Source organism: Pholis gunnellus, assembly GCF_910591455.1.
Source record: "Pholis gunnellus genome assembly, chromosome: 8".
NCBI classification, from domain to species: Eukaryota; Metazoa; Chordata; class Actinopteri; order Perciformes; family Pholidae; genus Pholis; species Pholis gunnellus.
In genome coordinates, this window is record NC_136534.1 from 22,287,757 (window position 1) to 22,300,339 (window position 12,583).

Genomic DNA, 12,583 nt, shown 5'->3' on the forward strand with positions numbered 1-12,583 from the left:
AATCAGCTGTTTGTCCAGAACAATTTGAATGCTGTCTGACCAAGAGTCCAAAATGAACAAAAAGATAATTAATAAATCACATATAGGATTAAAAAAAGCAAATCCTTGCAATATTGACGCTGTGTCATAAGTGAATGTTTGGCATTTTGCTTTAAAAGTAGTTGCTGACTATCTTCCTGCTGATGGATTTATCAATCAATAGACTTATTGTTTCAGCTCTGAACCCTGTCAGGTCAATCAGGGCAATCCTTTTGAACAGCATAACACTCATTCAAAAAGGCGTCATCCTTCCAATCCCCAATCAATAATCAAAATCCAGAGCTGAGACTTAAAATAATGTGAAAAACTCATTAAGTTTCTTCGATCAGTCAAACGTTGGAGGAGGATTTGTGCTCTGACAGATGGGGAGGATGGGCTTCCTGAAGGCAGAAGGCTGATAAATGAGCAACTGTTTACAGGGAAGAGGAAGAGCGGGAGAGAGGATGTTCTTCTGTTAGTCCAGACACCAGTAATACATCAACATCAAGCCAGACTCATAAATTATGACGGGAAACATGTGAGAAACAAATCCTTTGATTCATGGAAATATTGGCTTGATATGAGTCTTTCTCTGAAGTAGAATGTCACCATTTTGGATCCTGGTGGCCAATTTGGGGGAGGAAAAGTGGGAGAAAATAGCTCTCCCTCCCCTCTGTCAATAACTGTTATTTACACTCACTCAAGCAGAAGATTGAGGTTAATGATAGAAACACATATATATTAAGACAGCCTTTCCTGTGTAATTTGTTAAAGGGAAAAACATCTTTCTAATAATACTCTAAACTTAAAAATGTGGTTCTTGAGATCATTTGTTCAGTGAACACAGTACAACCGTATACACTAGCTGTAAACCGACATTAGGATGTTTTTAAGTGTTTAATTATGTAAAAATTATCACATTTTATATTATTACAACTGTGTTTTACCGTATTGTCATTTGTTTATCTGTTTAAACACCAGTCCGACACTTATGGATGTCATTATAGTCTTTTTATGGATGAAAATGTTTATATTTAATTACATTCATGATATCATTTGTGTTCAGCAGACAAGTATTACTTGTTTTTAAAAGAGGAAGGAGGATATTAGTTTTAAGATGCAGAACAAAGGTCAAAACATACTCTGTATATGGTTTGTATAGGTATTTTTTTTAAATAAATGTAGTGGATTAAGAGGTTATAAAGAACCCCTCATATAGTGTTTGTTTATCTCATTGTGTTCTTCATCTTCCTCCCCCTCAGAGCGTCAGAGTTCCCTCGGTCATGCTCCATACGAGGACCCCCAGAGCCACTACGACCTCCCCGTGAACAGCCACATCCCGGGACACTACGACCTGCCGCCCGTCCGCCGCCCCCCCTCCCCCAGGAGGATACCTCAGTGACGGTCACAGCAGCGGCGCAAGTCTCGGGGATGATTTCAGGCCTGTGCAAACTGTTTGGCTCTTCAGAGCTGCAGACCACCCACAGACCAGCGCCTAGGCGTCTGTCCCACTGAGGAACTATTGTTTACTGTGCCCCCCCCCCCATCGTCAACTCAACACTGCCCCTGTGTGGGCTAAAGTGGTACTTGCTTCACCATGACAGACTTGTCATCCAGACTCGGGAGCCAGCGGGGCTGCGGTGAGGAAGGCACGACTGTGGCGACGCCAGCGGGGCTTCAGCTGCATTCCCATCCCGTGGGAAAAAAAACACGGCAGAAGACTTCACGCTTAAAAGCAGCAACAGGGGAGAAACTCGGCTAAACATGCTGTGATTGAAGTTCTACATTTAGCCTGCAACTGATCAGCTGGTGTGCATGTTCAAAAGGCCCATTTTGTCAGAATTGTTTTTATGTAGATATTTAAAATTTTCTAAATTTTTTTTTTTTTAACTCAAAGGAAAGAGAGACAAAGGTCATGGGACCTTTTTAGAGATGTCCTCCAATACATGAGTTTGTTTTGTACAGCAAAAATCCTGCCAGTCTTTGTTTGAAGACATCATTTTTTTTTTATTTCTGATATTCAGGCTTTATTAATTTGGAGAAACCAGGTTGTTTCACCAAAGTGCCAGAGATGAAAAGTATATTTTATGATTCATATCTCCTCCAACAATGATGTCCCCTGTTTGTTTGAACAAATGTGGCTCACTTATTGCTGCCGTCATATGAACACTTTGTAAATATAGAAATGAATATATTATTGTCACAGTAATGTTAAAGAACAGCCTTATTTCAGAGATGTTTAAGGTGTTTGTGACCAAAGATCGCACCAATAGATACATAATTATGTTGTGAATATTAAACCTTCAATTGTGGGATTATAAACCAAATCAAAGCAGCGTTATGAATGTTAAAGCAGTACAGCAACTTGTCTTTGTGGTATTTAAAGGGACGGTTCACCCAAAATACAAAAACAGTCACCAGTCAACAGTGACCGTAATCATTTTAAATTGCTTTTTGTCAACCAAAGTCTTGTTGCTTCTAAATAATTTTAGAAAAGCTTTAATGCAGTTTTTTTATCAAATGAAGTTAATTGTTTAGTCAATTAAATAACAGAAACCCTGTGTACCAGAAAGAATGTACATCGTGCTTTAAATGCTAAAGCTTATAGCGCTTCAGCTTTCTTTTATGTATGAACATGTATTTTTGAATGTAACCATGGGAACATGCGTGTATAATGTAAATAAAAATGGCTGCACTTTTCATCCGTAGTTTTGAATGACAATGAGAAAATAACTACAACAGTCAGTCAGTCACTGGAAAAAAAGGAATTTTACTCAGCATTATTTTAGAAAAGCAAAAAAACAACCATCCATTCATTACATCGACTCAATGGCTTTTTCATAATGTTAACAGCATCAATGTGAGACAAATCCTACATCAAGCAAGTTACAACTTTGGCATCAAAGGCTCACTACAAGAAATCCCTCAGTTACATTTCTAATCCTCAAGTCCTTCAAAAGATTCCTGAGGCCTCAAGACTTTAAGAGGGAGGGTTCACGGTTTCACAGGCCTTTCAATCACATCTGTGATTTCAATCCGTTGGTTCTTCATTAGCTTGAACTAGCGTTGCATATTAATGCTAAAGAGCCGTCGTTTTCTCAAGAAAACAAGTCGTTTCGTACAGGAAGAAGTTTCTTTCTGCTTTATAAATCAGACAGGCCTCTGAAAAACGCCGACCACACCCTTTAAATGATCCGTTTAGAGTATGAATGATTCAGTTATTAGTTGCATATATTTCACAATTGCATACAGTAATCATGTCTCATATTTACACTCATATGAGATAAATACTTATTTTTCAATTATAAATCTTTGTCATCTTTGGAGCTGGTCATTTCTTTAACGAACAATTGTTAGACTTTTTAAGGCACTTTGGGGATCATAGAGTCAAAAATAAAAGAATCTAATGTGGCACAAATACCATCATATAAGTACAATACAAAAAACAAACAAAAAACATGGTAAGCCATCAAGTATTTCTGTAAATGCTTTGCTATGCTTTTCACTGGAGTATAAATGACTTAAGCTGCCAGACTACAGTACAAATCTACCTGCTGTGCATACTTGGCGAGGCCCTCAATAAAAGCAGTGCAAGAAGCCAAAGTCACAAAAATATAGAAACCCCCACAATCCCACTCTAATCCCCAAATCATGCCTGGAGATTTGCAAAGTCAGTAAGCTTAAGAGGAAAAGAAAAAAAAGCCCTTATGACCAGTTTCCAGGAGCAACACAAATCGGACAGCTGACAGTCACAAGACTGCGCTACGAGCTACGAGCCAAAAGAACAGAGACTGTTGTTTTCTGTCTCTAAAGGCAGTCGTTTGTTTGTATAGTCTGTGAAAAAGCGTGTTAAAATGTTTCCAAAAACGGTTGCACTCTGTAAACAGCAGCAGCAGCTCTCTGTTGAAATAATGTTCATTTGGTTGAATAAGCAGTAAAACCCTACAGATATACTTTATGTATGGCACCAGTAGAGATTCACAACACACCACCTATCTCTGATAGTTCTCCAGGTAGAGCACACATCCTGCTGCCATCATCATCACAACACTTTGGCGTTACTTGATAAGCAACAAGTTTAAATGTCGCGCTGAGATAAGCATTTATATCTTTTATAACATTCGACTTACCCAGTAAACAATAATTATTTCCATACACGTTCATAACCAAATACATCTCTCTGGAGCCGAGCTGTGAATTACAGAAAAAGATATATCCATCTATATATTCTGTGCGTGCGCCATAGCAGCCCAAACACATGATCTAAATCCACATAACCTAACAGACGTATGACGACGTGTTTGTCTGAGGCTAAAGGTGAAAAAAAACATTCTGCTTAACACCCTGAGCTTCAAGAACTTTGGTTTTCTTTGACAACATAGTTTATCAAAACAAAAACGGAATTTTAAGCATTTTCCCTGCAGCATATAGCTAAATATTATTCCAAAAAATGACAATTAGATTGTAAACAACAGCATCTTAAATAAAGATTTGATCAATTTGATGGATGATAAACATGATGAACAAACCCCACAGGATTCATTTTCCTGTCTGTATGGCTGTGGAGACGTATTCCTGACAGGGTTCACTAGCTGTGCGTGTTGAGCGTCGACAGCGTGGCCATTAAATGTGAAACCTCGGCTCGAAGCACAAGCAGCACTGGTCAATGGAGCTGTGTGTGTGTGTGTGTGTGTGTGTGTGTGTGTGTGTGTGTGTGTGTGTGTGTGTGTGTGTGTGTGTGTGTGTGTGTGTGTGTGTGTGTGTGTGTGTGTGTGTGTGTGTGTGTGTGTGAGAGAGACAGAGTGCAAGAATAGCAGGCAAGCATTAGCACAGCACACATGCAATAACATAACTTGAATATAAAACTCAAAAAAGCTGAATATGAAAATCCTGTACCCGGTACCCCAAAAACCTCGAAGCAATTCTAACCTGCAGATTAATCTGAATACAAAAAAATATCATCAATTATCATATAAAAAATAATAAAGACAAACAACCCAACAGAGGAACATTATTATTCTCCTTTGTAGGCTGCAGGATGTGTTGGTTCAGGTGAGGTGAGGTCTGGTTTACATGACGGAGCAGTTCTCCGGCTTGGCACGGCCCTGAAGGAGGAAGTGACACATCGCAGCGTTAAATGTGGAGAAAACAGGAAAGAGGAGGAATATTAACAAATAAACTAGGTTAAAGATGAAAAGATTTCGTTTCGAGCAGCTGTTCTATTTAATTTGTAATGGTATAACTTTTACCTCAATACAATGGACTGAGAAGTGTTCGTTTCAGAAAAACAGATTTCATTTCAAAGCAATCAAGAGATCTTCTATACGGTGTGTTTATCCTTCTAGTATTTAGAAATCAAATCAACGCAGAGGATGGACAGAAAATGAAACATCAGATGGTGACTTCAAAGCCAATCAAAGCAAATAGGGAGGCGCCAAAGTTTACTGCAAGAATGATGGATATCATCCAATCGTGCAAACAAAATGTCTGCGAGAGAGCTTTACGGTTTGACAGTGGGACAGCCTGAAAACGAGTGTGAGGATTGGGATTGGGCCTATATCTCTGTGGACCCTGATAGCAACGCAGTCACAAAACTTGTCAGGTGTGTAGTGGAGATCAAAATGCAAAGTTCAAAGTTGGGTGTGGTCCGAGTAAGGGCGTAGGAAGTAAGGAGGTAGGATGTGGTCATTTAAAAAGGACAGTGCTGTTGTGCTCCATGCGGTGTAATTACAGTTTATTTTTACTACAGTACCTTTCTGGGCTCGTTGGTCCCCATGAAAAAGGATTGTCCCATGCCCTCGGGTAGACCCCCACCACTACCACATGAGCGGTCCGACGTCTGCCCGCAGGAGTCGCAGATCACCGTGCGGCTTCGGAGGTTGTACTCGTTGTCTCCGCCACTCGTGCTGTGAGCTCCCTGTGGGGGGGGGGGGGGCGACACACAACAGGGTACTTGACACCGCTGCTTAGCTTGGAAATGCTACAGGAGTTGCCTTAAGAGAAGAGGTGCTCTTACCATGTCATCGTCTTCTTCATCATGGAACAGCGTGCGCGTCACTTTCCTCATGGCCATTTCCTGATGGTTAGTAAAGGGACACACTGATTCAGTAATTGCAGGTAAAAAAGGAGCAGAAATAGGAGACAAGCTAAACCGAAATACAGGTGAAGCCAGACCTCTCCGTTGGCGCTGATGAGGGAGGTCTGCATGAGGTCGCCGGTTCCCCAGGAGCTCTGGTTCTTCCACACCAGGTCAGAGGGAGGGTTGTGGGTTCCACCGCCGGAAGAAGCCCAGATCTGCAAAGGTAAAAGTTCAGAGTTAGCAAACTTTTAATAATTTCAAAACTCCTCATGACATACTGTGTAAGTCAAGACATTTAAATAAACACTAATTCTACTTTTGCTCCTCAGCACTTCTAGTGGTCAAAAAAAGAGCAGTACCTTTATGTGGAGGGAAATAGTAAAATTAACAATGAGAAGATCAAGAAATGGACAAATCTAGAAGAGTCGGTGTAACTTACAGTGACAGTTCCTCCGGCCTTCAGAGTGAACTTGTGGGGAAACTTGTAGAGGATGGGAGTGGCGTTGCCTACTTGTCTCTTCACCTGCCAGTTACCCAGAGACTGGTCCTGCATGACAGAAATGGGAAGAGAGAGAGAGAGAGATGGAGGAAGGGAGAAAACATTTAAAAACAAAAGATACATTTAGTCTGGCTTGTAAATGTTTTTAAAGACTAAAAATGTGAAAGCTAAAGCAACAGATAATTACACCTTTACTTCTTAGAATATATACTCCAGCATTAAAAGTAATACCAGAAGGTTACTTTTAACCATACAAAGGATATTATATTATTATGAAAACCAGAGAGTCGATATTACATCTTTTACAACCTGTGGAATCCCCTTAAACCAGGTTAAAGGGTTGAAAAGCCACCTGACAGATGGACTCACTAACCTCGTCAGCCTTGTTGCTGAGACGGATGAACTTGCCCTCTAGGTCGACCTCGTCCACTGTGATGCGGCCGCTGGCTGAGGCTTGCTGACTAATGCGAGTCTTGGTCACAGTGCCCCCCACCATGCTGGAGGTCTCGCTGTCGTTATCATTGAGGCGGCGCTTCTTGGCGCTGGCTGTGCCGGAGGAGTTGCGGCTGCTGGAGGCAGTGCCGGTCGCGGCGGCGGCGGAGGCGGCGACGCCGGTGCCGACATGGAGCAAGCGGCTGGTGTGGCTGTGACCTGAGCCGGAGGAGTGGATGGCGCGGCTGGTGTGGCTGTGGCTTGATCCGGAGGTCCTGGTCACTGTAACCTTGCTGGTAGGTGGAGGGCTGGGCGACAGACTCAGCCTGAGGAAGGAGAGAAGAAGAGATTCAGATGGTGGATTTAGACCAAAGCGGTCACATGTAACAGAGTCTCACGGTCGGTAAAGTGCCTTTTGATATCGCTTCCTGCTCAGGCACTTGAACCCATACAGTAGCTACTGTAAGGCCATTCTTAGTTACTGTTGTCTGCCTGTGATTACTTTCACTGAGCCTGTTCACGGTCAGTTTACTGGGATATTAAGTGACTGTCTGTTACTTTGATTATGTCTGTATTTTTGTGCACTTATCCTGCTAAACAAATAGGTTTAATACATAAAAATGAAGTGGGACAAAATTGAGAAATGCTGCTCAGGTGGCGCTGCAGTAGAGAGAAAGACGATTATTTATATTTTCATGGATGTAGCAAAGAAAAAATATCTTTACGGTTTTAGAAACATTTTATAGTATTGTGTTTTTCAGGAGAATTATTCCCTCTTTCCACCAAATTAGTGCCTATATGCAGGTTTTTAAAACACGAGGAAACTGCTAAAAATAAAAAGGTTTCAACCGATCCACCAGAATTTAGAAACTGGCTGCAGAGATTTGATCCCACTGAGGTCTGATGATGTTGAGTGATGAGGCTCACAGTCGGCTCTGTGTAGGGCAGTCAGGTACTTCAACACCAAACACCAGAAAACAGTGTTTGTATGGACCTGGCTTTGTGCAACGGGAATCTTTGAACGCACCCTATTGTCTAAAATACCATCGTATGCTGTAACAATAAGATTTCCCTTTATTAAAATGAAGGCAGACAGAAATGTCTGTATGTAGGGTTATAGTGATTCTAAATGGATATGCACTAAACTGTCTGCTGATCTGTGCCTGATTGGCAAAGTCAGTATTGAACAGTGACTTTACGGTTTGTTCTCTGACTTGTTAGTGTTCATCTCTTCCTGTAACAACCTGTAGACCTTCTGTTGCCTCACCTCTCCTCCTCTCCCTCCAGCAGCTTCCTGTACGCATTGATCTCCATGTCCAGGGCCAGTTTGATGTCCAGCAGCTCCTGGTACTCGTCCAGCTGCTGCAGCAGCCGAGCTCGGATATCGGCCATCTCCCGCTCTTTATCCTCCAGCCGCCGCCGCATCAGGTCCCGCTCCCTGGACATAGCCTCCTCCAGCTCCCGCACCTTGGACTCGCTCGCTGCCAGCTGGTTAAAGAGAACACGCATGCAAAGGTTAGTCAATTAAGACCAGTTCAGCAGTCTGTACATAACTCGTTACAGTATCAACACTGTAAGTCTGCTTGATGAGTCGGGTGAAGCTTACCGGTAAATGAATCAATGATGCTCAGCCAAGCAGCAGACTGATAACAAACCACTGACATACTGTGAGTGTGACTGTGAGTGTGTGTGTGTGTACCTGTTTCTGCAGCATGCTGAGCTGGCTTGACATGCCCTCAATTCGCATGCGGCTCTGCTGCAGCTCTTCATGAGCGGCTCCCACCATGTGGCTGTTCCTGTCAGCTGAATGATGAGCGTTCTCCAGCTGACACACAGAGAGAAGATGCAGTCTTTCAGCCACGGCTTAAAAAAAATTGTTATCTCACATATACATCTACATTTAACCAATCCTACGCATTTAGGGGCAGGGGGCTGCTGTGAAGCGCCTGGGGGGGGGGGGGGGGGGGGCAACTTGGGGTTCAGTGTCTTGCTCAAGGATACTTGCGATCAAACCCCTAACCTTGTGATTAAAAGACTCGCTCTATACCTTGAGCCACAGCAGCCCCACTTCCTGCACTAAACCACCAGGCAAAGTCTGAGCTGTTTGGTTTACTGTACTTCAGGGGACTGTCATCATTTAAGGAATTAAATAGTTTTGCTCTTTTGTAGAAAGAAAAAAACACCACAAACCAAAACCTCTTTAGCCTCTTGCAATACATTCTGTTGAGTTAGCTAATTTAGAAACAGTAAATCCTAAAATAGATTTTTCTAAAAAGGGGTCTAGTAAAACAAAGAAAAGTTTAGCTACGGTTTTATTTACAAGTAAATTCCAATGACAAACAACTTCTGTTGTGTTTATCCACAGTTCTCACACAACACACTGATTATGGCTGTTAAATTAATCCCGTCCCGTATAACGATAAAAGGTAAGAGGCAAAGGGAATAACGATTTAAAGGTTTAATCAATAAGCATTACCTGAGCTGTGGATGTTGGACTATTCGTAGCTCATTAAAGCCATTTAAAAATGCAAAACATCCGCACACAAAGCTGAACTACGACTAAGACGACTGCATAACAGCCTCTACTTCGACTCTAGGTGGCGACAGAGCTGCGTCTGCTGCTGCAGAGCATCCCGACGTACCTTAGAGTTGTAGGTCTTCTCCACCTCTTCCTTGTAGAGGCGGACCTGCTCCTCCTGTTGGACTCTCATCTCGACCAAGGCGGCGGCCAGCTTGCTCTCAAAGTCCAGCCGCTGCCCGCCGTCCAGCTCCACCACGCGAGTCTCATAGCGGCGCTTGGACTCACGCAGCTCCTACAGACAGACAGGTTGCCGGTGGACATCAGTCTCAGGAGCACTTTTAGTTTCTCGTGACTAATCCAGCTAAGAGTTGTGTTGATTAGAAGCTGATCTGACTTTCTCAACTCTTTATTAGACTGCAAAAAGAGTCATTTGCATTGACATTTTGGTTTATTTTCAGGCACTATAAACAAATTAAAAGACCTGCAGAAACCCATTATGGTCAATGAACTTAATTACATTGATAAGTCGCTTTGCCGTATTTACAAGTACAGAGCTCCAGCTGAGAAATCTACCTCCATGGTGACCTTTAAGAAACTCCTAATCATTATGTTTAAATTAGTAAAAGACAACTCTGTTGCCAGCTTTGGTCAGAACATGACGACGACCAGAGCATTGTCAAAAGTGACTTACTTGGGGCAAGAATATAAATCAAAGCATTTAAATTAAAAAAAATTATATTTTTTGATTTAGAATCAAATAAAGGAGAGGTGAGAAGCAAAAAGAAGAGACATAGCTGAAGGGGAAATGCAAAACAAACAGGCAGGAAGCGAATCAATATCCTGTGGAAGAGATGAAAAGTAGCACAGATGACTTCAGACAGCCGAATAAAAATAGAAGGGATCAGGTGAAGAGTGGGAACCTCGTTGTAGATGTTCTTCTGGAACTCCAGCTCCTCCTTCACGGTCTGCAGGCGGTTCTCGGCGTCCACTCTCCTCAGCATCTCATCCTGCAGCTGCCTCTTGGCATCGGCTAAGCTTCCTTCCAACTGGGAGGGAGGAGGAAAGAGAAAAGGAGGCATGTAGTGGAGGCATGCAAGTGAAAAATCAAAAAAATAAATCAAACCCAGCTCAAGGTGCAATCTGGCCAGGCATTGTTTACGTTCCCGAGTGTGGCCAGTAGGTGGAGCAGGGCCACAGCTGTATCTCCATCAGTCCTTAAGTAAACTTCATTGATAAAACAAACAGCAGAGAAAGCACCCTTGTCTGCCTCAACACCTCATTCATGGTCAACTGCCTGGAGGGTTTACATAAAGTTTCTACTTCAGCAGCTTCATTTCAGATGAAGTCGGTCACTGCAGCTTAGCACTCAACTACTGATCGCTTTTTCTGACAGGTGGAAAACAAGGTTTTTAATTTTTGTTTAAATTTTTACCTCTATTACAATTAATGCAGGAGAAAACAGGTTTTCTGCTTACAGTCCAGAATGATGTGTAATGGGGAAGACGTCCTCAACAAGCTGAAATCATCCTGAAATGCTGGCTGTGCCAACAGCAGTATAAATAAAAGCTTTTTGGATGAGTTTGTATTCGCTCTGAGCCATGAAACGTGCAGGTCTTGCCAACAACAACCACATAAGACTTCAGTTCCAATAAAGACGTTTTTACCTTGGCCAGCTGGGCCTTGAGGTCCTTCAACTCAGCCTCCACGGTCCGCTTCTCCCCCATGGCAGTGGAGAGGGAAGCATCTTTAGAGTTCAGCAGGGCCTCCAGGTCCCTCAGCCTGGCCAGAGCCGCCTCCAGGTCAGACTCCTTCTTACCGTTCCTGTAAAGACACGAGACAGACAAGGTGCGCACGTCAGTCTGTTGTCCCTTCAATACTGTATATCATGGCGTCTTTAGAGATATGAAACTCTTCTCATGTTACTATAAATACTCACACTCATTGTGTTTGAGAGATGCTGTACAAATAAAGCGGGCTGATTTGACATGTGATTAATGCACTAAAAGTAGTTTTCTGTGAAAGGTTTACATGATATAGTTCATTCTTATCCCCCAGTAAATTGTTGGGAGTCATGACATTTGGTGTCCGGCCTGCTGAGTTAATATTAATACTGATGAGAGCATGTTCCTTTATTTCTACTGAAACTTGATAGGCACTGGACAACTGGGCTGCAGCGACACAAACCGCCATTGTACGGCGCAGAGAGCGCAGCAGTTGTCCCCCTGCATCACATCAACGTGCTGTTGGCCTTCTGTACTAAATAGGAGCCCATTAAAGTCTCTCTCTCTCTCTCTCGAGGGAACCAGTGTTGAATCAAGAGAATTCACGTTTGTTGCGTATGTGCGTGTGAGCACCGCCTCTCTTCGAACATTTAGACCATTTTAGAGTTCAGGGCTGGAAAGAAAAAAAAACTTGGATACAGCCATGGAAAAACAATACATAGGCAGGAGAAGATAAAGTGAGCAGAGGGGGGGAGAGCGAGAGAGAGCGAGAGAGAGCGAGGTTGTTAGCAGTATAGGCGGTTCATGCAGAGTCAAGAAGGAAATGAGCTCCCTGTTATTCTATTTGGCCCTGTAGGCTAGTCTTCATTGTCACTAATAATGGCCATCTGCTGGGGGAAATGGCTTCCAGGCTGCTCACACAGACCTCCGAGTCCTCCGGTCTCTGACAGCCGAGTGTTAGGACAGCCAGGGACGAGCAACACGCACACTTTACAAAACACACTCGCAAAGTTACTCAGAATAATGATTCATAACGGAGATGGAGTCCCTTCACAAGCCTCAGAAGTGAAAAGGTAGTTTATGACACTGAAATTAATCTCTATTACTGCATTCAATAAACAATAGGAAGAAGCGCTTTAGAATAAGAAGAAGCGCTTTAGAGGAGCTTAAAAATGCAATTGTGCTTCCTGAAAAGAGGAAGATAAAATGGCAGGAATGCAGAACTACACTGTGGTTGAATAAGTCTTTCATGTCCAGCAAAAAAAACGTCTAAAATTAAATCCAGAGAGAACATGTCCGTGATGCTTTACAGA

At 42.7% G+C, this 12,583-nt stretch overlaps 2 protein-coding genes across 3 annotated transcripts in view; one reads left to right on the plus strand and one right to left on the minus strand.

Moving 5' to 3' along the window:
- Nucleotides 1-4,821, plus strand: part of pear1 (platelet endothelial aggregation receptor 1) — a gene marked incomplete at its 5' end in the record, with an annotated part of 31,603 nt that extends 26,782 nt beyond the window's left edge. The window contains one exon of the mRNA XM_079164666.1: nt 1,281-4,821. Coding sequence (XP_079020792.1) covers nt 1,281-1,420 — 140 coding nt within the window. The 3' untranslated portion in view covers nt 1,421-4,821. The remainder of the gene's footprint in view (nt 1-1,280) is intronic.
- LOC306699884 (lamin-A-like) overlaps nt 2,769-12,583 on the minus strand; it is a 33,065-nt gene continuing 23,250 nt past the window's right edge. For both annotated transcript variants that reach the window (XM_079164667.1, XM_079164668.1), the window contains 11 exons: nt 11,214-11,370; nt 10,470-10,595; nt 9,671-9,841; nt 8,728-8,853; nt 8,296-8,516; nt 6,970-7,354; nt 6,537-6,644; nt 6,193-6,312; nt 6,035-6,094; nt 5,771-5,935; nt 2,769-5,123 (listed from right to left, as the gene is read on the minus strand). In XM_079164667.1, the coding sequence (XP_079020793.1) occupies nt 5,088-5,123; nt 5,771-5,935; nt 6,035-6,094; nt 6,193-6,312; nt 6,537-6,644; nt 6,970-7,354; nt 8,296-8,516; nt 8,728-8,853; nt 9,671-9,841; nt 10,470-10,595; nt 11,214-11,370 (1,675 nt within the window). In that variant the 3' untranslated portion in view covers nt 2,769-5,087. The remainder of the gene's footprint in view (nt 5,124-5,770; nt 5,936-6,034; nt 6,095-6,192; nt 6,313-6,536; nt 6,645-6,969; nt 7,355-8,295; nt 8,517-8,727; nt 8,854-9,670; nt 9,842-10,469; nt 10,596-11,213; nt 11,371-12,583) is intronic.